Source organism: Grammomys surdaster, unplaced genomic scaffold (assembly GCF_004785775.1).
Source record: "Grammomys surdaster isolate TR1022 unplaced genomic scaffold, NIH_TR_1.0 126176, whole genome shotgun sequence".
NCBI lineage: Eukaryota > Metazoa > Chordata > Mammalia > Rodentia > Muridae > Grammomys > Grammomys surdaster.
Window position 1 is genome coordinate 7,366,580 of NW_021620983.1, and position 23,832 is coordinate 7,390,411.

The following is a 23,832-nucleotide window of genomic DNA, read 5'->3' on the forward strand; positions in this document are numbered from 1 at the left end:
TTCTTTCTTTCTTTCTTTCTTTCTTTCTTTCTTTCTTTCTTTCTTTCCTTCTTTATTTCTTTTTCTCTTTCTCTCCCTTCCTTCCTTCCTTCCTTCCTTCCTTCCTTCCTTCCTTCCTTCCTTCCTTTCTTTCTTTCTTTCTTTCTTTCTTTCTTTCTTTCTTTCTTTCTTTCTTTCCTTCGAAGAGCCTCATATAGTTCACCCTGCCCTCAACCTCACTCTGTAATTAAGAATATTCATGAACTTATGATCCTCTTGTTTTTTCCGCCTGACTACTTGGATTAGAGATATTTTCCACAATATCCGGTTTTACTGAATGCTCAGGGTCAATCTAAGACTGGTAATTACTAGACACTGAAGTACATCTCCATATCTAGATCTCTTTTTCTGTGAAGAAATGGGCCTTCACTTTTTTTTGGTTTGTAAACCAGTATTTTCCCCTTTTTAAATTTATTCTTCTCTCATCTATTACACCCTGACTGAAGTTTTAGCTCCCTCTTCTCATCCAGGCATCCATCTCCACCGCTAGATCAACTTCCCCCACTTTCCCTCAGAAAAAGGCCAATTTTGCAGGTACACTCACCAAATACAGCATAACAAGCTACAATAAGAGCCAGCACACATTCTCACATCAAGGCTGAAAACAGCAACCCAGAAAGCGGAAAGCAGTCCCAAAGGCAGGCAAAAGAGTCAGAGCAGCCTCTGCTCCTACTGTTAGGCATCCCATAAGGACACCAAGCTACACAACCATAACATATACGCAAAAGTCCTAGGTTAGACACATTCAGGCTCTCTGATTTCTATGAGCCCACTTGAGTCCCAATCAGTTAATTCTGAGGACAGTGTTCTTGTGGTTTCCTTGAACCCTGATGGCTCACCCAATCATTTCTTCCACTCCTCTGAAGGACTCCCTGAGATGTTATTATTTGGCTGTGAAACTCTGCATTTGCTACCATCAGTTGCTGAATGAAGTCACTCTGGTCTCTCTCATGATGAATATGCTAGTCTCAGGTCCCTGTATATACTACAGACACGATACATTGTAGGTTAAAGAGCTGTGGCTGGGTTGGTTTTCCTATCCCTCCATTTATGACTTTGTCTGGTTGAACACTACTTTTTACAGCCATTCTATTGTCAACTGAGAGAATAAACTGACTGTGAAAAAAATGACTGAATTTTAATCAGATATTATGCCAAGTGAAGTCTATTTTTATCTTCTCAAGTGTTTTTGAAGGGAACAGAAAGTCTGTCAATGGAACCTTTCACCTGTCTGTCTGTCTGTCTGTCATCTATCTATCTATCTATCTATCTATCTATCTATCCATCTATCTTCTATCTATCATCTATCTATCATCTACCATCTATGATCTTTTTAATTTTTTATATTCTATTCAAATCAATGTCAAGAAATATTTGGCAATTATTGAATTTTCCCATCTGCCAAAAGAGATAATTCTTTGAAGCTGACTTGTCACCCAATATCATGAGTAGAGGGACACAGAACCTTGTCCATATTTCATTGACCACCATTTTGGGGATATCCAGAGAAAATTTCTAAGGAAAAGTTATTCTGAGTTCTTTGATATCTCATGCAAAATAGAAATTAGAATGTTGGCAAGTACAGTTCCCTATTATGAAGAGTTCAGCTGCCCAGGCTCAGGCTTTCCTCTGCTTGACAATCATCTAACAAAGGTGAGAAATACATCCATCATATTCTCCAGTGCAGAGAATTAGACGGATAATTTTTCTACCTCTCTTGCATTTGGTCATTTTCTTTCTTGGACCACCTGCTTCTTAGTAAAGTGCTCAAGTGAAATTAACACAGTTTGTTAGTATTTTTATTCCCATGACTCTGTGTAGTTAGGTGATGGTTTCTGTCAAATCTTTGTATGGTGTGTACAGGTTTTCTTCTGTTGAAGTTATTGAACATATGAAAGAATGATTGTTTGAATTCACAGAAAGGAAGGCTAGGGCTAAAGCTCAGAAAACCCAGAGCAGATGTCTTGTTTTATGTTCTTTGTGTCTCTCTGAACTATTGTCTTCTTTTGTTCTTGTTTTTATTTTTATTTATTTATTATTTATTTTTTTAGATCAAATCATAAATTTTACTTATTCACACAGGGGTTATATACACAAAAATGCAGGATGTGGGGAAGGGGAAGACAGTGTAGCATGGGTGTTTAGGGGGAGTACAGATATCTTTCAGAACAGGGTATCAGCTGGGTGAATGTTCAGGGGACAGGTTACTATGACTCTACCTATGATTCACATGTCCTTATCTAAGTTGGTATTATCTGCCAAGGTACCTATTTACCAGGTGTACGACTACTCAAGATGGTAAATTTTCACAAAAGCTGCCTGTTTACAATAGCTTATAGCCATCTGTTTCAATGTTTGTCCACAGAGACCCAAGACTTGGTGTTAGTATACATGTATGACAGGCCTATTGATGGTTTTAGGCCTATGGCTGATTTTAGGCCTTCAGTGTATAAGCAGGGCTGCCCCTGACATCTCCTGCCTTCTCTAAGTATAGAAGGGCTATGGCAATTCTAATCTTGAGAAGGTTGTGATAGAGGCCTGACCTCCGGTAATTGAAGGAGACTTTGTAATGGTGCTGGTCCCCCTGTTGTTGTCCAGTGAGGTATGAGGGCGATACTCATCCCGATGTCTTTTTCCTGGAGAGGGGAAACTTTTGACATCAATCACTATGCAGTCAGGTTTGTCCCTCAGGGAACCAGAGAGGTATTTTTAAGTTTTATTTATATTCCCTTGCAGTGCTTAGCCTTACAGCCTAAGCAAGAATTCAGATCGCCAGTCAGAGGGGGTTCTGGGTGGCCCTTCTCTGCTTGGTCTAGGGGCGGAAGTCCCTTCTTTTAGGTTGGGTGGAGATGGGTTTTGGGAGCACCCTGGGTAGAGTAACAACCTCATCTTGAGTCTCGTGGTCCTCCATAGCTAACTTATGATAACGTATCTGAATAGGTTTTGCTACCAAGTTATTTATCTGTTGTTTCACAATGTTAGCCAGCCTATTTAAGGCCCAGGGACCAAAAAAAATAAGCATTATCTCTCTGGTCTTTCCATAGGATTCGTGATAATTAGACTGAGTTTTGTGGAAAATTCTTTCCTGGATCTGTATACCCTATTGTAGGGAAGCATTAGTCAGTAATCTGCAGATGCTCTCCTTGCACTCAACTCCTCACAGTGAATGTTTCCTGTGTCCACACAGATACGAATATGAAACAACGATTTCACCTACAAGCAACTTGTCTTCAAACAGCTTCTTGTGTATGGAAAACAGATCCCAGACATTAAATCCAACGCAAGACCCAGCAGGTTGACACTGGCTTCTTATTGCTTTCTGCTCAGACACTTGGCCACAGAATGCTCTTTTATGAAGAGCTTTAAAAGGACACTAGGTTTAGTAGACATGTAAGACAAATGAACACAATTTATTTCCCTCTTCAGGGAAAGGGGATGTCTAATTACCTACAGTATTCTTCCTTGAGAGTGTGAATATGCTTATTAGAATCCTTTATTTCTTTGGTTTTTCTTTTTGGTTTGGTTTTTCGAGACAACGTTTCTCTGTATAGCCCTGGCTGTCCTGGACTCACTCTGTAGACCAGGCTGGCTTCGAACTCTCAAACTCAGAAATCTGCCTGCCTCTGCCTCCCAAGTGCTGGGATTAAAGGCGTGCGCCACCAGAGCCCGGCTGAATCTTTTATTTCTTAACCAACATTGTATAGTTTGTCCCACAAGTGAAAAAGACTTAGAAGGATTGATTTACACCAAGGCTGTGACCTATGTTGCTGGTCTTGTTTGGTTTTCTATTGCTGTAATGAAACATTAACTTGAAAAAACATTTACAGAAATATTTGAATTAACTGTTAGTAATACTTGGTTGTCAAATACTCAATAAGCTTTTTATTCTTTTAATCCAGAGTGTATTAGAGAAATGAAATCATTAATGTGGATATATGTACTGGTAGGAAATATTATACGTGGAATTGGTGAAACTCCCATCACACCCTTGGGTATTTCTTACATAGAAGACTTTGCCAAATCTGAAAACTCTCCTTTATACATTGGTAAGTTTCAAAATCAGAGTAGAAATCAGTTATTGATTTGAGTGCTTTATGGGTTCCAGAACAGTGAGCAGAGTGCTGTGGCACAGTTGGTTATAAGATTGCTCAAACAATTGGAGATTCTTTCTCAATGTTTAAAGAAACCAATGTATGAATGTATAACATGCTTATGCATATGTATTGTTTATGTCTCATGAATAATAAGTTTATTATTTTACATGTTGAATATATGAAAATACCTGAGGTAGGGTGGTGTGTAGCTAAATGGTACTTTCATAGCCCCTTGGATTTGATTCCCAGCTTTGCAAATGAAAGAAAAGTAATCCAAGCTTAAAATAGTTCCATGTCAAGGCCATGATTTGTGTGTATGTGTGCAAGCAAAATTTCTTTGTGTGGTTATTTAATGTCCTGTTTTGGTTTACTTCCAGGGATTTTAGAAACAGGAAAGATAATTGGCCCAATAATTGGAGTTTTTTTGGGATCCTTCTGTGCAAGCATTTATGTAGACACAGGGTCTGTGAATACAGGTAACACAGTGCATTTTATCTATACAGCCCAGTCCCTAGAGTATGGGAGAATGCTCGAGGGTGCAATACCACTGCTTCTTTTGATGCTCAATTTGGTAAATTATCACCACACACAGATGACAGATCCAAGAGTGGCAGAGATAAGGGTACATTGCCTGATTCTGGTTAAAGATATTCCATTCTCCCATTATGTAGCAGATGCATCTTTTGTTTCAAAAGATTTACTCACACAGGTTTTATTCAATGAGGCAGTCACTGTGGATCACACAACAGATCTTTTTGTTATGTGATGAGCACCAAATTATAAAGGTTGCTTATGACAGACAGAAGTATTGATTTAGTGCTGTCAACTGACACAGTGCTATATAAAGGTAGTATTTTCAAAACTAAATACAGAAAATGTAAAAACTACCTGGATACCATTCATTTCATTTCTTAGCTTTATTTATATATCTGTGTCTGTGTGTGGGGAGGGATTGAATGATTCACTGTGTGTGTGTGTGTGTGTGTGTGTGTGTGTGTAGGGATGCTTGCTGAGGTTAGAAGAGGGTATCAGATCTCCTGAAATCAGAGTAACTGGCATTGGTGACTTTCCATGTGGGTTCTGAGAATAAAATTCATGACTTCTGCATGAGCAACAAAGCCACTGAACTGTCTCAACATCCCCTTTGCTCATCTAATGTGATTTTTTGATACACGACTGTGTCAGGGTCCTTAAGTATGTCTCAAATAAATATTGTTTCAGCCATTTTGAAATTTCGGTTTTAAAATTATCCACTGTAGTATTATGGAACCTTTTCTTCTTATTTAATTTTAACTTCACCCTATTGATTAGCCTCAGACACTTTTTCTAAATGTCTGAATTAGCCAACCAAGGTGGTAGATATCATTACTCCCAGGATTTGGTAATCACAAGCTCAAGTTCCAAAAAAGAACACAAACAAACTGTGAATAGTTTACAAGTGATTATGAATGTCAGTAGTTTTCCTCAACTTACACAGGAAAGAATGATATAAGCTAATACAATATCGGTATTTCTTTACAGATGACCTGACCATAACTCCCAATGATACACGCTGGGTCGGTGCTTGGTGGATTGGCTTTTTGGTCTGTGCAGCAATCAATATCCTGACCAGCATCCCCTTTTTCTTCTTTCCAAAAAAACTCCCAAAGGAAGGATTTCAGAATAATGTGGATGGGATTGAAAGTGCCAGAGAGAAGAACAGAGAAAAGGCTAAGGAGGAAACCCGAGGAATCACTGAAGGCAAACATGAAAACTAAACTCTCTTTGGTTTAGATGGGTCTGTGATTCATGGGTAACTTGTCACTTATACTTAGATAAGTCAGTTTGCTATTAATCACCAGTCGTCAGGTGTGTTAACTGTCTTCCACAGTCACCACTTGGAAACAACTAACATGATTGGGAACCTGATTTAACCCTGGGTTAGACTTTATAAAAATATTTTCCAGTTCCATCCATTTGCCTACAAAGTTTGTGAAGTCATCCTTTTTAATAGTTGAATAGTAGTCTCCTGTGTAATTGTATCACATTTTCTGTATCCATTCTTCTGTTGAGGGACATCTGGGATCGTTCCAGCTCCTGGCTATTATAAATAAGCTTGATATGAACATAGTGGGGTGTCTGACCCTGTAATATGTTGGAGCATCTTTGGGTTTATGCCCAGAAGTGGTGAAGCTGTGTCTTCAGGTAGAACTGTTTTCAATTTTATAAAGAACCTCCAGATTGATTTCCAAGTTGTTTCTATGAGCTTGCAAACCCACCAGGAACAGAGGAGTGTTCCTCTTTCTCCACATCCTCTCCAGCATCTGCTGTTGTTTGAGTTTTAGATCTTAGCCATTCTGTTTGGTGTAAGGTGGAATCTCAGGTTCTTGTTGATTGAATTTCCACGTTAATGAAGAGTGTGGAACATGTCTTTAGGTGCTTCTTGGTCATTCAAGATGATGGGTATTACACTGAATCTGTATATTGCTTTTGTTAAGATGGCCATGTTTACTACGTTTATCCTACTGATCCATGAGCATGGGAGTTCTTTCTATCTTCTTAGGTCTTCTTCGATTTATTTCTTCAGAAACTTGAACCTCTTGTCATAGAGATTTTTCACTTGCTTGCTTACATTTTCTGTATCCATTTTTCTGTTGAGGGACATCTGGGTTCATTATTTTATATTTTCTAAAAGATATTTTATATTATTTGTGCCTATTGTAAAGGGTGTTGTGTCACTAATTTCTTTCTCAGCCCATTATCCTTTGTGTAGAGGAAGGCTACTGATTTGCTTGAGGTAATTTTACATGTAACCAATTTGCTGAAATTGTTTATTACTTGTAAGATTTCCCTGGTAGAAATTTTTGTAAACTATCATATCATCTGCCAATAGTGATACCTTGACTTCTTCCTTTCTGAATTGTATGCCTGTGGCCTCCTGTTCTGTCTAATTGCTCTATGTAGAATGCTGAGTACTATATTGAATAAATAGGGAGAGAGTGGGCAGCCTTGTCAATTTCGGATTTTAGTCAGATTGCTTCAAGTTTCTTTCCATTTAATTTGATGTTGGGTGTTGGTTTGCTGTACAGTGATTTTATTACACTGAGGTGTATGCCTGAATTCCTGATCTCTCTAAGACTTTTAACATGACATTTGTATTTTGTCAAAGATTTTTTTACCACCTAATGAGAAGCTCATATGATTCCTTTCTTTGAGTTTGCTTATGTACTGGAATATGTTGATAGGTTTAGGTATAGTGGACCATTCCTGCATTCCTTGGTGAAAATTTACTTGATTTTGGTGAATAATCATTTTGATGTGTTCTTGGATTTTATTTGCAAGAATTTTATTGAGTATTTTTGCATTGATATTCATAAACTAAATTAGTTTGAAGTTCTCGTTCTGTGTTGAGTCTTTGTTTGCTCTAGATATCAGAGTAACTGTGGCTTCCTAGAATGAATCAGGTAGTGTTTCTTCTCTTTTTATTTTGAGGAAAAGTTTGAGGAGTATTGGTGTTAACTCTTCTTTAGAGATCAGGTTGAATTCTGTCCTAAATCCCACTGACCTCATACTTTTATTTTGGGTGGGAGACTTTTCATGACTGCTTCCGATTTCTATTTAGAGAGTTTATCGGGTCCTCATTTAGCTGTAGTATCTGTTTAGAGAACTATCCATTTTAATGTAGATTTTCCAGTTTTGTGGAGTATAGGCTTTTGAAATAAGACCTGATGAGTTTTTTTGAATTTCAATAGTTTCTATTGTTATGTGTCCTTTTAATTTCTAATTTTATTAGTTAGGATATGGTCTGTGTACCCTTTAGTTAGTTTGGCTAAGGGTTTATCTATCTTATTGATTTTCTCAAAGAACCAGCTCTTAGTTTTGTTGACTCTGTATAGTTCTCTTTGTTTCTAATTGATTGATTTCAGCTGTGAGTTTGAATCTTTCCTGCCATGTACTCCTCTTGGGAATGTTTGCTTCTTTTTCTTCTAGAGTTTTCAGATGTTCTGTTAAGTTTCTAGTGTAGGATTGCTTCAATTTTTTATGAAGGTACTCAGTGCTATGAATTTTCCTCTTTATGATGCTTTCATTGTGTCCCAGAAGTTTGGGTATGCTGTGCCTCATTTTCATTAAATTCCAAAAAGTCTTTAGTTTCATCCCTAACCAAGTTAGTGTTGAGTACATAGTGGTTAAGCTTCCATATATATGTGAGCTTTCTGTTGTTTTTGTTGTTAGCTAAGTGTATCCTTAGTGCATGGTGATCTGATAGAATGCATGGGATTATTGCAATCCCCTTGTATCTGTTAAGGCTTGTTTTTCTTTCTGATTATGTGGTCAGTTTTGGAGAAGGTACCATGATGTGCTGAGAAGAAGGTATATACTTTTGTTTTAGGGTGAGATGTTCTATAAATATCTGTTAAATCCACTTGGTTCATAGCTTCTGTTAATTTCTTTGTGTCTCTGTTTATTTTCTGTTTCCATGATCTGTCCATTGGTAAGAGTAATGTGTTGAAGTCTCCTACTATTATTGTGTGAAGATCAATATATGTTTTAAGGTTTAGAAACATTTCTTTTACAAATGTGGGTGCCCTTGCATTTGGGACATAGATGTTTATAATTGAGAGTTCATCTTGGTGGATTTTGATGAGTCTGAAGTGTCCTTCCTTATCTCTTTTGATAACTTTTGTTTGAAAATCTATGTATTGAATATTAGAATGGCTACTCCAGCTTGTTTCTTGGGACCATTTGGTTATAAATGTTTTTTTTCAGTCTTTTAGTCTGAAGTATTGTCTGTTTTTGTCTGTGGTGTATGTTTCCTCTTTAAAACAAAGTACTTAGTCCTGTTTATGTATCCAGACTGTTAGCCTATGTCTTTTTATTTGGGAATTGAGACCATTGATGTTGACAGATATTAAAGACCAATGATTGTTGGTTCCCATTATTTTTGTTTTTAGTCGTGGTATTGTGTTTGTGTGGTTCTTTTCCTTTGGGTTTGTTGTGAGATGATTAATTTCTCATTTTTTCTTGAGTGCTTTCCCCTTTTGTCTTGAAGTTTTCCTTCTATTATCCTCTGTAGGCTTGATTACCGGAAATGTATTGTTTAAATTTGTTTTTGTCATGGAATATCTTGGTTTCTTCATCTATGTTGATTGATAGTTTTGCTGGGTATAGTGGCCTGGGCTGGCAGTTGTGTTCTCTTAGGGTCTGCATTACATCTTTGTAGGATCTTCTAATTTTTAGACTCTCTCTATACAACTCTGGTATAATTCTGATAGGTCTGCCTTTATATGTTACTTGATATTTTCCTGCTACTGCTTTTAATATTCTTTATTTTTGTACTTTGTATTTAATGTTTTGATTATTATGTGATGGGAGAAATTTCTTTTTGGTCCAATCGATTGGGTGTTCTTCTTGTACATTTATGACCATTTTTTTCTTTTGGATTAAGAAGTCTACTTCTATGTTTTTTTTTTTGAAGATGTTTTCTGACCCTGTGCATTGGGAATCTCCTCTTTCTTCTATTCCTAGTTTGGTCTTTTCATTGTTCAAGAAATTTTCATTCACCAAGGAATTCATTTTCCTGAATTTCTTGGATGTTTTGACTTAAGAGCTTTGTGCACTTTGAATTTTCTTTGATTGTTGTGTTAATATCTTCTGTGGTATTGTCCACACCTGAGGTTCTCTCTTCTGTCTCTTATATTCTGCTGGTGATGCTTGCATCTGTAACTCCTGATCTCTTTCCTATGTTTTCCATCTCCAGGCATGCCTACCTTTGTTATTTCTTCATTGCTTTTATTTCCATTTTTAGATCCTGGACTGTGTTTTTTAATGCCTTCACCTATTTGATTGTGTTTTCCTTTATTTATTTAAGGAATTTATATATTTCCTCTTCAAGGGCTTCTATCTGTTTATCTGTGTTCTTGTGTATTTCTTTAAAGGAGTTATTTATGTCCTTCTTAAGGTCCTCTATCATATTCATGAGATGAGATTTTAGGTTAGAGTATTGCTTTTCCGGTGTGTTAGGATAATCAAAGCTTGCTGTGGTGGGAGAACTGGGTTCTGATGTTGTTTAATGGCATTGATTTTTGTTGTTTATATTCTTGAACATGCTTCCCTCCATCTGGTTATCCCAGACATTAACTGGTCTTGATGTCTCTGACTGGAGCCTGCCCTGCCTGTGAGCCTGGTTATGATGGGCAACCTTGGTCAGACTGTCTTTGCAATCACGGTTATGATGATTCTCCTGGGAGTTGACTTTTCTCTGGATGTGGGTATTGAGGTATCAGGCACTGGACCACCTGATCTGCTTCTGGGTGAATTTGTGGACCTGTGGACCAGAAGGTTGATATTTCTCTGGCAGGGTAAAGAGGGTCCATCTCTTCTCAGCTCTATGGGGATCCCAGTTAGGCCAGGCATTGGGATTGGGCATGTTTCACCTGTGAGCCTGGTTGTGATGGACCTCCTGGGAGTCAATTTGTCTCTGATTGTGGAAGGTTGTCTGGAGGGCTGGCTCTGCCCTGTGCCAGGGTGTGAGTTGGAAGTAAACTCTAGTTCTTATATAACCAGTTTTGTCACTATCTTCCATAAGCAACTTAAGGAATGTTATAGAATTTTAACTATGAAGGGGTAAATATTTATCACACATATTTTTGTTGCAGCACAAAATCTGAGAGATTTTAAAGAGCACACTGGACACAAATGGCACTGCCAAGGTAGCTCAATGATCTCTATACTCTCTTGTTTCAGATTTCTTTCCATTCATGAAGAGCCTCTCCAGCAACCCAATTTATATGCTATTCATCCTTATAAGTGTGCTCCAGATCAGTGTATTTAACAATACATTTACCTTCCTGCCTAAGTACCTGGAACAGCAATATGGAAAATCCAGTGCAGAGACCATCTCCCTCATAGGTATATATTTTCATTATTTCCTTCACAGCACTTTCCCTTCCCGTGATTAGCATGGGAAACACTATACCAAAGAGCATAATAAACAGTAAAATAATGTGACTAGGAGATTACAATGAAATGCAATCTTTTAGGATATCCTTGTTTGTATACGTCTTCTTTCCAGGCTCCATGGAAATCAAGAAAGTATAGGGAATGGACATGGGTAAAAAGAAACTTTTCTAATCTTTCTTCAGTCAAAATGGGAAATCATCATAGTTATGGCAATGTTGGAGGAGGCCTGTGTCAGTCAATTTTCAGATACCAATATGTTAATTCAAAGAACAATACAGAGTTAACTCACTGAGAGTCTGTGTCTTACTTCCACATTTTCCATCTGGGATTCAATTCTTGCTCTCCACCGTCTTCCTAATTCAGTCCTTTGGTCCCTTTGTGGTCTGAGAGGTGTGTGAAATCACACTTTGCATTTCTTTTAGTACACTGAAGCCAAGGGTCCTTCTTTATTCTTGAAAACTGAAGATCAAAGGCTGCCTGCATCCATGTTGTCTAGAGTTTCTGAAAATCCAAATCTCAGTCCTCACCCTCAGATCTGATTAAATGATAGGAAACTGAAGTGAATGGTTATATTCTTCTAAGCCTTGTGCTGGTGTTGTGTGAATGCAACCTAGCTGGAATTTTCTTTTCCCTTCTTTTTTCCCTTGAATTTTGGCTTTGGAAGGAGAGTCAGAGGTAAGAATTCTGGGCAATATCAACTTTGCACAAAATGTATTACACTTGAAAAGCATAGACTCACTTGGAACTTTCAAAGCCATCTGAAAGTAAATTAAATTCTTAATAGACAAAGTGCAAAGAAATATGTGAAATATTTAATATCATATGCGAAGCTCATAAGGTGTTTATAACCTGCTGCCAATGATTACATAAATGCTAACTGTCTTTTAAAATTGAAGTTTGGAGGCATTTGAGAACTCCTTTGTGCAATATTTGAATATAACTAGGCAATGGTGGGTCAGGAACTTATGTCAAATACAGTTTCCCACTTACAATTGTGAGGGCACTTAGTAAGCTCACAGGTTAGCATCATTCTTTGTCCTGGCATTAGCATGTCTCACCCATTGCTCTGGCAGCCACCATGCTCCTTCATCATCCTGAGAAAAAACACAAACATGCTGTCTTCCCCATATGTAATACCTGATTGGGATCATGCTTTATGCTAATAAGTGGATCCTTTCCTTTCACCTATGCATAAGTATGCCTACTTGTAGAGTGCCATAAACAGTCAGCAGAAAGTTTCTTGGCATTCAAATTTTTTTAAAAGTACTTTAAAATAAAAAATAAAAAGAATATGATTTAAGTATATTTGTGGTGTACAAGGGTATATCTCACCCTTTTTTATTTCATGAAGATATTGTTTTAAAGTTCCATAGGCATGTGATAGAGTCTCTTGTCCTTGATAATGATAAGGAATCCCAAAATATGGGTAATGTTAAATTGCTGCTAATGAGTCTCAAATGTTCGACTGAGATAGCCAGTTCCATTATTTGTTTAGTTTTTGTGTTTTTTTTAAATTATTATTGGGTATTTTATTTCTCTACATTTCAGATGTTATCTCCTTTCTCCATTTGATACCCCTAGAAACCCCTTAACCCATCCTCCTTCCTCCTATTTCTATGAGGGTGTGCCCACACCCACCCACCCATTCCCACCTCCCCTCACTGGGTTTTATATGAAGATCATTGATCCACTTGGACTTGAGTTGTGTACAAGGAGATAAGAATGGATCAGTTTGCATTTTCCTACATGCTGACCTCCAGTTCAATCAGCACCACCTGTTGAAAATGCTGTCTTGTTTCCACTGAATGGTTTTAGCTCCTTTGTGAAAGATCAAGTGAATATAGGTACCAGGGTTCATTTCTGGGTCTTCTATTCTATTCCATTGATCTTCTTGCCTATCTCTGTACCAATATCTTGTAGTATTTATCACTTCTGCTCTACAGTATAGCTTGAGATCAGGAATGGTGATTCCCCCAGATGTTATTTTATTGTTGTGAATAGTGTTGGCTACCCTGGGTTATTTATTATTCCAAATAAATTTGAGAATTGATCTTTCAATCTCTATGAAGAATTTAGTTGGAATTTTGATGGGGATTGCATTAAATCTGTAGATTGCTTTTGGTAAAATTGCCATTTTTACTATATTAATCCTGCCAATCCATGAGCATGGGAGATATTTCATCTTCAGAGATCTTCTTCTATTTCTTTCTCCAGGGTCTTGAAGTTCTTGTCATATAGCTCTGTCACTTGCTTGGTCAGATTCACACCCAGGTATTATATATTTTTTATGACTATTGTGAGGAATGTCATTTCCCTAAGTTCTATCTCAGCCTGCTTATCCTTTAAGTAGAGGAAGGTTACTGATTTGTTTTGAGTTAACTTTATATCCAGCCACTTTGTTCAAGTTTTTTATCAGGGTTAGGAGTTCTCTGGTGGAAGTTTTGGGGTCACTTAAGTATACTATCATCTGCAAATAGGGATATTTTGACTTCTTCCTTTCCAATTTTTATCCCTTTGATCCCCTTTCATTGCCTAATTGCTCTGGCTAGGACTTTGAGTACTATCTTGAATAGATAGTGAGAAAGAGGGCAGCATTATCTAGTCCCTGATTTTAGTTGGATTGTTTGAAGTTTCTCTCCATTTAGTTTGATGTTGGCTACTGGTTTTCTGTATATTACTTTTACTATGTTTAGTTATGGGCCTTGGATTCCTGCTCTTTCCAAGACTTTTACAATGAATGGGTGTTGAATTTTTTCAAATGTATTCTCAGCATCTAGTGAGATGATCCTGTGGGTTTTTTTCCTTTGAGTTTGTTTGTAGAGTGGATTATATTGATGGATTTCCTTATATTGAACCATCTCTGCATTCCTGGGATAAAGCCTACTTGATTATGGTGGAAGACTGTTTTGATGTGTTCTTGGATTTGATTTGTGAGAATTTTATTGAGTATTTTTACATGACATTCATAAGGGTGATTGGTCTGAAGTTCTTTTTCATTGTTGGGTCTTTGTGTGGTTTAGGTATGGGCATAATTATGGCTTCATAAAATGAATTGGGTAGTGTTCCTTCTGTTTCTATTTTGTGGAATAGTTTATAAAGAATTGATATTAGTTCTTCTTGGAAGGTCTCATAGAATTCTGCACTAAAACCATCTGGTCCTGTACTTTTTCTGGTAGGGAGACTTTTAATGACTTCTGCTATTTCTTAAGGGTTATGGGACCATTTGGATGGTTTATTTGCTCCTGCTTTAACTTCGGTGTCTGGTATCTGTCTAGAAAATTATCCATTTCATCCAGATTTTCCAGTTTTGTTGAGTATAGGCCTTTGTAGTAGGATCTCATGATTTTTTCGAATTTCCTCAGTTTCTGTTGTAATGTCTCCCTTTTCAGTTCTGATTTTCTTAATTTGGATACTATCTCTGTGCCTTCTGGTTAGTCTGGCTAAGGGTTAATCTATCTTGTTGATTTTCTCAAAGAACCATCTTCTGGTTTTGTTGATTCTTTGGATAGTTCTTTATGTTTCTACTTGGTTGATTTCAGCCCTGAGTTTATTTCCTGTCATCTACTTCTCTAGGGTGCATTTGCTTCTTTTTGTTCTAGAGCTTTCAGGTGTGCTGTCAAGTTGTTAGTATATGCGCTCTTGAGTTTATTTCTGTAGGCACTTAGAGCTATGGGTTTTCCTCTTAGTACTGCTTTCATTGTGTCCCACAAATTTTGGTATGATGTGTCCTCATTTACATTAAATTCTAAAAAAATCTTTAACTTATTTATTTATTCCTTCCCTGAACAAGTTATCTACGAGTAGAGCATTGTTCAGTTTCCATGTGTACGTGAGCTTTCCATTGATTTTATCATTTTTGAAGACCAGCCGTAGCCTGTGGTGATCTGATAGGATTCATGGGATTATTTCAAATTTCTTGTATCTGTTGAGACATATTTTGTGACCAATTACATGGTGAATTTTGGAGAATGTACCATCAGGTGCTGAGAAGAAGGTATATTCTTTTGTTTTGGATGGAATGTTTTTTAAGTATCTGCTAATTTCATTTGGTTTATAACTTCTTTTAGTTTTTTTTTTCTGTCTCTGTTTAATTTCTGTTTCCATGATCTGTCCATTGATGAGAGTTGGGTGTTGGAGTCTCCCACTATTATTTTATGAGGTGCAATGTGTGCTTTGAGCTTTAGTAAAGTTTCTTTTATGAATGTGGGTGCCCTTGCATTTGGTGCATAGATATTCAGAAATGAGAGTTCATTGCTTACTTATACCCCTGATGCTTCAAGTTATTAGATCTTGTGGAACAGAGACTCAAAAAGAGAAGTTATAATGCCTCTTGTATTGTTATTAAATGTGACCCATTATTCAGACTCAATCATGGACTGGTCTAGAAATCAGTCCAATATTGGAAATAACAGTCTTCATTTGGAAGTCTGATTCTGGACAATTTCAGAGACATATATGGAAATTAGCTGCAGTTCTCTATTATGTTATGTTAGCAAGAGAAAAATTTGGGGCAAGATCTGGATTTCAAACAGGTCTTAACCCATGTGGTAGTGCTCTTTTAATTGTCAAGGTAAAAATAATTTTGTTCCTTCTACAGTATTTAATGTAAATTGCATTAATTGTAGACCTTCTAATTATGTTTATGTTTTGAAATCCAGCATGCCAGTTATGGAAGTCTATCAACTAGCTTTTGTTTTAGTACCCTGAGTACCACAGAACCATAGTATTCTAAAAATAGCTTGCAAATACTGGAAGAAATGAATCAGGTTTTATCAGAAGCAAGAGGGTAGTGGACTTGATTATTGCTGGTATAATAGCTTTAATTACATTAATTGCTAGCATCACCGCTTCTTCAATTCCTATGACACAATTAGTTAATACAGCTACTTTTATTAATTTTTTAGCAAAATTTTACTGAGTTGAATATAGCAGACGATTTCGATAGGCATTTGGAAGAAAGGATTGATGCTCTTTATCTTACTCAAATTACTGGAAGGTGGTTCAGATTTTAAGGGTAAAGAGCCATCTTGAGTGTCATGACAAATACCACTAGATTCATGTTAGTTCTATAATTTACAGTGCTAGTCATTATAATTAGGAAGAATTTTAATGACACGTTCAGTGTATTAGGCATAATTCTAACACCTCTCAGGATGTTTTAACCATATGTAGGGAGCTTATATATTTCAAGAATGGTGCTCTGCTGAGAGTTAATGTGGTAGATACTGCAGATAAAATTACCTATGGCCTGAGGTCAGTATTTCTATTTTGGTAAAACTTCAAATAGGGCATATATAGCTTGATTATACTAGTCCTTTTTGTCCTGGGAATACTTTTATTCCTGCCCATTGTATTAAAGCTTTTTTTTCAACAACATCAACATGTTGGCAGCTAAGTACATGACTTGATCCTGAAAATGGACCCCCAAACAGATTTACTAAATTAATAGGCTGGCAAGCGAAAGACGGGTAGGATTCTGCATAGAGCCTTACCAACCTAAGAAGTAGTTCTTGCACTTGATAATTCCTATTCCATGATGAGTAAGGAGGTCATTCTGGTCAGAATGCCCTAAGACAGGCTTAGTCTTGTTAATGAAATTAGAAATGGGGAGAGGCAGAGAGCCATTGGTGCTGCTTGGCAAGAATCTGACTTGGGCCAAGGACAAGGAAATGGGCTTCAGGCAGGAATCTAACATTAGGCTAGAACAAAGAAGTAATTTCAGGTAGGAATCTAAATCTTAGGTTTGAACAAAGAAGTAATCTCAGGCAGGAATCTATATATTAGGCTAGAACAAAGAAGTAATTTCAGACAGGAGTCTAAATTTTAGGCTAGAACAAGCAAGTAGGCTTCAGACATGAAAATGATCTTGGGCTAGGACAGGGAAGTAGGCTCAGATACTTTGGTTACCTGATAAGCCCTTAAAAACAGTGATCACAGATGTGTTCACCTAATTGGGTTTAATGTCTTGCTTTTTCTTTGAATATTTGTGTTTATTGAATTTCTCTGTTGTTGACTATCTTCATCAATTGTATTGCTATACCCTCAACCTATAACTGACCTTAATACATGCATGTAATCAAAATGGTATAAAAGCATAATGGAGGAGGGGGTATGGGATAGGGTGTTCTAGGGAGGGGAAGTCCTGAAAAAGGGTGACATCTGCATTGAAAATAAATAAAATATTCAAAATAAATTCATAAAAAACCAACATTACAACATTTGTTCTGCCATCTTTATAAATACAAGTTTTCTTGCATTTATAGGTCTTTATATGTTACCTGTAACATGCATTGGTTATTTAACTGGTGGCTTCATTATGAAGAAATTCAAGATCACTGTCAAGAAAGCTGCATACCTAGCATTCTGCTTGTCTTTGTCTGAATACATTCTTAATTTTGGTTACTTTCTGTTTACCTGTGATAATGTACCAGTTGCTGGCTTAACTATATCTTATGAAAGGTATGTTGTTTTTTAAAATAAAGATCATGACCTTTTCAATATTTCTAGTTAATTTTCCTCAAGTATTATGAATGATCAGATCATTTTATTATGAATTAATGGCAGTGATCCATGGCTAGGTTGAATTTTTCTCTGATCCATCAATCCTATACCACCCATATTATGTTTAAGCTTATTAAAAGAGGACTGGGTACTATCCATGAGTCAGCCTTTGATTCCACATACTATAAATCTCATCATGGTGATATCTTAGTCAGCTTTAAATTGCAATTAAGGAATGTAACCTGGACCTTTTAGCTTAAATAATCCAGGTATTTTATACTTCAACTGTGAGATAGCCTTAAAAGTTGACTATACAGGCCAACAAGCCTTCACAGGTTTTTACAATAGGCTCAAATTTAACAAATTCAAATTTAATACATGGTAAGTCAATTAATGTTTCTATTTTTATATGTCACTGCTAAAGTTATTTCTCATATACTCTGTGGTCTTATATTTTGTATTTTAGGTGTTTCTGGTCATATTCTGTATTAGCATATGGAATTTAAAACTCAGTTACATAATCAATAAGTTAAAATTAAACAAAGCATGTACTTGTAGGTTTTTTTCAAAGGTCTGAGGAGAAACTCAGTAAGAAAATGCTTGATGAGTAGGCAGGAAGTTTTGAGTTAAGATGCCTAGAAGTCAGGGAAAACTTAACGTTGTTGGGTACCTGTAACTCCATTCTTAATACTGTGAGTTAACCAGCATAGTCAGGAAACACTGGAAGATAATGGGCCTGGTACTCACGCTTTGCAGCAGTAAAAAACAAGACTCTGTCTCAAAGAAATTGAAAAATTATTACTAACACCTACCTGCAAGCTGTTTTACGCATGTGCATACACACACACCTGAGAGAGACAGAGACAGAGAGACAAAAAGAGAGAGACATAGACATAGTGATATTAAAAATAATATTTCTTTCAAAACCCTCAAGAATTATGATTTAAATAATTTCAAACATAAAATTCTAAGAGATTACATATGTCTGATTTAAATTTCGTGACCACTGGAACAGATAATTGTCTGTGAATATCATAGTATAGAGATGACATGTTGATATTTGTATGATTTCTTTTTTTGTTCTGGGAGAGAAGATTAAATCTCTCTTTTTTCTCTCTTTCTCAGTGTGTGTGCATGTGCTGGGATGAGGAGAAGAAAATAAAATGCTTGTTTAGGCTTTTAGTATCTATAACATATTTTAAATTATTTCAGAGTTCAGAATCATCTATATGTGGAAAATAATGTCCTTGCTGACTGCAACACTGGGTGTAACTGCGTAACAAACACATGGGATCCAGTGTGTGGAGACAATGGTCTAGCATACATGACACCCTGCCTTGCAGGCTGTGAGGAGTCTGTTGGAACTGGAACCCACATGGTAAATATCGTTTCAGTGTGTGGGATGATATTTCGTGTACTGCATTAAGATTAACAGTGTTATGACCTAAGCCTTCATCTGCTAAAAAGAACAAAGTAGACCTTGCTTAAAAGAGATTAATATGTTTAATAAATTGATAGTAGGTTAATGGTTGTAAAAACAACTCAATTTATTCAGCATACACATACTTGACTAACAACTCCTAGATGTTATCCAAAACCTTGACAGAGTCTGAGTATTATTTTGTAATTGCAAAGCAGTAGACGTCATTAGTCAAACGACTTGACTTAAAATGCTCTGGTCAGGTTGGAGAGAGAGCTCAGTTTTACAGAGCCCTTGCTACTCTTTCAGAAGACATGCTTAGTACCCAGAACTCGCATGACCATTGCTAGACCATCTGACACTCTCTTCTGCCTGACTCAGGCACCCAGTTGCACTGTTTGTACACACATGGATACTTAAGCTTACACATAAATCAACATTAAAATTAAAACTTTAAACTACTTTGGGTAGAGATATTTAAAATGGTAGCACCAATTCTGGCTTGTAGTTATGGAACTGACATGTTCCCAAGTAGCCTAGACCTGATGCCATAAGCAGCGGTGGCTTCACTACTCAGCTCAGGCCATCCACTCAGGTGGCCAGAGACACAGGCCCTATCACCCAGGAGACATCAGCATGGGAGATGGCCCTGCCAATTTTCCATGTTGTCTTCACAAGTTTGGGCTGTGCCCAGACCATCCCGCCATCCATGCTGGCCCAGTAGAAATGCGATTCTAATGCTTATATTATCCAAAGGCTTTATATATTTGGTAATGCTCTATAACAAGATGCCCACACAATCAGACGTGTAACCAAATACTCAACCTAGATATATCAACTACCTTTGACTGCTAGAGACATGTGAACATTAACAGCCATGTTCCCCTCACTGTCATCCTCTCTCACTTTTCTGTTCTCCTCTTCTTCCTCCTTCTCCTCCCCTTACTCCTCCTCTTCTTCTCCTTATTCCTCCCACCTTAGCTCCTGCCAACTTGCAGGAAAAATATGCCACTAAAGTCTCATCTAGTTGAGGTGGACAAAAACTTAGCTTTTCATTTCACAAACTTTTTTCAATTACTTATTTATCTATTTGTTTATTTATTTAAAGATTGTGCGTGTGAGTATGTATGGATGTATGTAGTGTATGTATGTTTGTGTGTGTGTGTTTGTGTGTGTGTTTGTGCAGGTAACTGCTCATACAGAGGCCAGAAGGAAACCTCAGTTGTTGACTCTCAGGACCATGCACCTTGTTCTTCTGACAGATTCTTCCTAGCTTGGAATTTGCTAATTCGTTTAGGCTACCTGGCAATTGAACCTCAGGGTGTCACCTGTTCCTACCTTGAGATCCAGTGTTTTAAACACATCCTCTTGCATGCACTTTCCACGTGTGTGCTGGGATGAGAACTCAGGTTCTCATGCTTGTGTAGGTCATCACTGACTGTTCCACCTCCCCAGGCCCTTATCATGACAGTTTAGCATCATAGACTGTTCCACATTTTTCTTGCCTCAAACATATTATAATCCTGAGAGTTGATTGATAATCAAAGTGAAGTATAAATTTTGATTCTTAATCAGACCTGGAAACAATACCTATTCAGAAAATATGTAAAATATAAATTTACATTCTTAATCAGACCTGGGAACATTATTTATTAAAATTTATATATATTTATAAAACTATAAAAATATATATTTAAGTAAACTGTTTTCTTGGGGACAAGACATTTGTTGTAAGCACCTAACTATTCCATTAACATTCTAAATATATTTTGTTTTAGAACTTAGTACAAGCATCAAAATAAAACAAAGTCATACTTATTTATTTTTGTATAATATTTATTATGTGTAAACTATAAAGTTGGCTGAGTAGGAAAGGCATTGTCCACCAGCCATTTACACTAGAATTATATTATGGGACCCTCATGGTACAAAGGGAGAACTAACTCTCATAACTTATTTCCTGAATTCTACATGGAATCCATGGTATATTTCAGTCCACACTTAGAAACATGAATGCACGGACAAGCACAAACACACACACATACACACACACACAGACACAGACACAGACACACACACAGACACACAGACACACACACACACACACACACACACACACACACACACACTACTTATACAAGAAATGCCAAACAAATAAGCAATTAGATATCAGAAGTAAAATAAATTATGCATTTAAAATAATTAAAATTTTGCAAATTTATTTGACGAATTTGAAAAAAATAGTACCATTAAAGTATATCTCTTTATGTTTTATGGTAGAGTTCTCATATGAAAGAAACATGCATTTTATTTATTTAGTGATTTTTGTGGCCCAACTCAGGTCTTCCTTAGCCGAAGTGAGTGGTCTTTCTCTGAGTCATATCATTGATATACCACTCCCCATTTTGTTCCACCTAGCTGTGCAGAAAGTACTGAAAGTTCAAACTAATATGCTTTTTCTTTAATAGGACATCCTTTTTTGACAGGTGTTTCAGAATTGCCACTGCATTCGGTCATCAGGAAACTCATCTGCAGTCCTTGGGCTATGTAAGAAAGGGCCTGACTGTGTTAAAAAGCTGCAGTACTTATTAATCACGTCAGTATTTCTCAGTGTCTTCTACTCACTCTCAGCCATCCCTGGATACATGGTTTTTCTGAGGTAATAAGTAACTCCTTCGTTTAATTTCCCCTCTTTCTTTCTTAGTAGTGTGAGTGCAGGCTCTTATGTGCTGTGAGATCCTAGGTGCTCCAAAGAAAACAGGATGTCAGAAAACAATGTTGGGGAACCAGCTCTCTTCTTTCATCTCCTATTTTAGGCAGATGTGTTGTGTTGTTTTGGAATGTGAGAGAAGTTGCCTAGCGCTCACTTCCTATGTCTCAGCTAATTGACTGGCAGAGAGTGAAACTCTGTGCAAACTGGACTAGGGTCCCTTGACATGCTGAGCCCAATCTGTCTTAAACAAAAACTGAATGCAATACTAGACACTGTCTAACCAGGGGCTACATGAGTGCAATGATTGACTCTCACATAAACTGAGGTACCTGCAGAGTCAAGTTCCAAAGTTTATTTTCGTAGCTGGTGTTCTATCCAGTCTAGCAAACTTCAGACCAACCCACTAACAATGGGAAAGAGTTTGAACCTCTAGTCTTGTATCATTGGAATTCAGAAGCATTACTGAGCTAACCATGATGTGTAATTCATTACACTGAGGTAGGGGCCCTTTGTGTGTCTCAGCAGTTTCTACCACCTGCCCTTGAGCCAGCAGCTCACAGGCCCCATTCAAGTTTGTGGTGTCCAGCCTGGCTGCACAGATAGGGCTCTTTTCTTTCCCCATTAATTAATTTTTTTATTCACTTTCCCCTACAGCCTGCCCCCTCTCCTCCTAGTTCCCTCCCTCATAGGGCCCCTCCTCTCACCACATTTCACCTTCCCCTTTGAGACTGAGGTCAATCAAGATAGCCCTGTTGGGGTACCAGGATTCACAGGCTGGCAAGAGCATCAGGGTAATCCCTTGATACACTTATACAGTGTCCTACAGGGAAACCAAGTTGTGAATCTGCTACATATGGGGTGGTGCCTATGTGGAGCCCTTGTATGCCCTTTGGTTGATGGTTCAGTCAGTGGGAGCTCCCAAAGGTCCAGGCTATTTGATTCTGTTGGTCTTCTTATAGAGTCACTATCTTCTCCAGATTCCTCAATCCTTCCAACAACTACCAGCCCTGTCTTTAATGGGTGAGCTTCAGGTGTGGGAAACAGATCCAACCATGATGTAAGCCTCTGGAGCTCTACTCACACTTCAGGGGCTGTGCCTCCTGTCTGAGTGCCAGTGTCACTGCCACAAAGCAGCTTGTGGCTGATAAGAAAAACTTTCCCCCCCTGACTACCACTTGGAACTATTTGGCCTAATGCCTGTCTCTAGTGTTCTAAGCTTGGATTTCTTGCTACCACATTGGATGGCAAATATTGCTGGACTTTCTGGACCTGTCAGCAGTTAATTAATGACACGGAGACTTATTAATTTTTATTATAGTTTAGGCCTTTAGCTGGGGATACTGGCTAGCTGGTTCATCTAACTTAATCTTATTATGCTAGCTCATGGCCCTGCAGATGGTTACTTCTTTACTTCATTCTTAGTCCCATTATTCGGTACCATCTCCAGATCCCACCGACAAATTGTCATTTCTCTGATTCTTTCCCAGAGACAGCATCTCAGCCCAGCGGTCCCACCTTCCCTTTTCTGCTTAGCTATTGACAATTACCTCTTTATTAAAGCCAATCAGAGTGTGCCTTAGGCAGGCGAGGAAGGACAGAGATACACCTTCACACTGTGTACCCCAACACTTTTACTATCATTTTCAATTGCATGATGTTGTATTGGAGATGTGGTATATGCCTTGTTTCAGTTCATCATTCACAAAAATACAAAGGCACAAAGTACTGCTAGTTATTAAGACTTATTCTTGCAAGTGAGAGACATTCGTCTGTGACAACTGTAACCTCATCACCTGCCATGCAGATTCAGCTGATGTGGTTAAGTGGTGTCTCCTTTCTCCCTCAAAGATCCAGGTGGCTGAGTTTCCAAGCTGCATGCTCAGTTGATAAGGACTTTTTCTCCTAGAGGAAAATGGTCACAGATGAAGCATATGGTCAGCTAAACTCCCCTGTTAGAATCTCTAAGCATGCCCTCACAAGATGCTCTGATATTAACTGCACACCTATTCCCGTTTCCATCCTTTACTCAGTTTCTAAATTATCTTAGATTCTATAAGTTGACTGTTCTACAAAGAACCTTATGGTTCACTGATGTTTTAGTGTATGATTTTTTGGAACATTTTATG

At 37.5% G+C, this 23,832-nt stretch overlaps 1 protein-coding gene across 1 annotated transcript in view; it reads left to right on the forward strand.

Moving 5' to 3' along the window:
• The window catches only part of LOC114612599 (solute carrier organic anion transporter family member 1A5-like), a 35,780-nt gene that overhangs the window by 6,576 nt on the left and 5,372 nt on the right, over positions 1–23,832 (forward strand). Inside the window, exons 4-11 of the mRNA XM_028757570.1 lie at positions 3,227–3,333; positions 3,939–4,085; positions 4,511–4,609; positions 5,655–5,873; positions 10,857–11,021; positions 17,336–17,531; positions 18,786–18,951; positions 21,480–21,652. Coding sequence (XP_028613403.1) covers positions 3,227–3,333; positions 3,939–4,085; positions 4,511–4,609; positions 5,655–5,873; positions 10,857–11,021; positions 17,336–17,531; positions 18,786–18,951; positions 21,480–21,652 — 1,272 coding nt within the window. The remainder of the gene's footprint in view (positions 1–3,226; positions 3,334–3,938; positions 4,086–4,510; positions 4,610–5,654; positions 5,874–10,856; positions 11,022–17,335; positions 17,532–18,785; positions 18,952–21,479; positions 21,653–23,832) is intronic.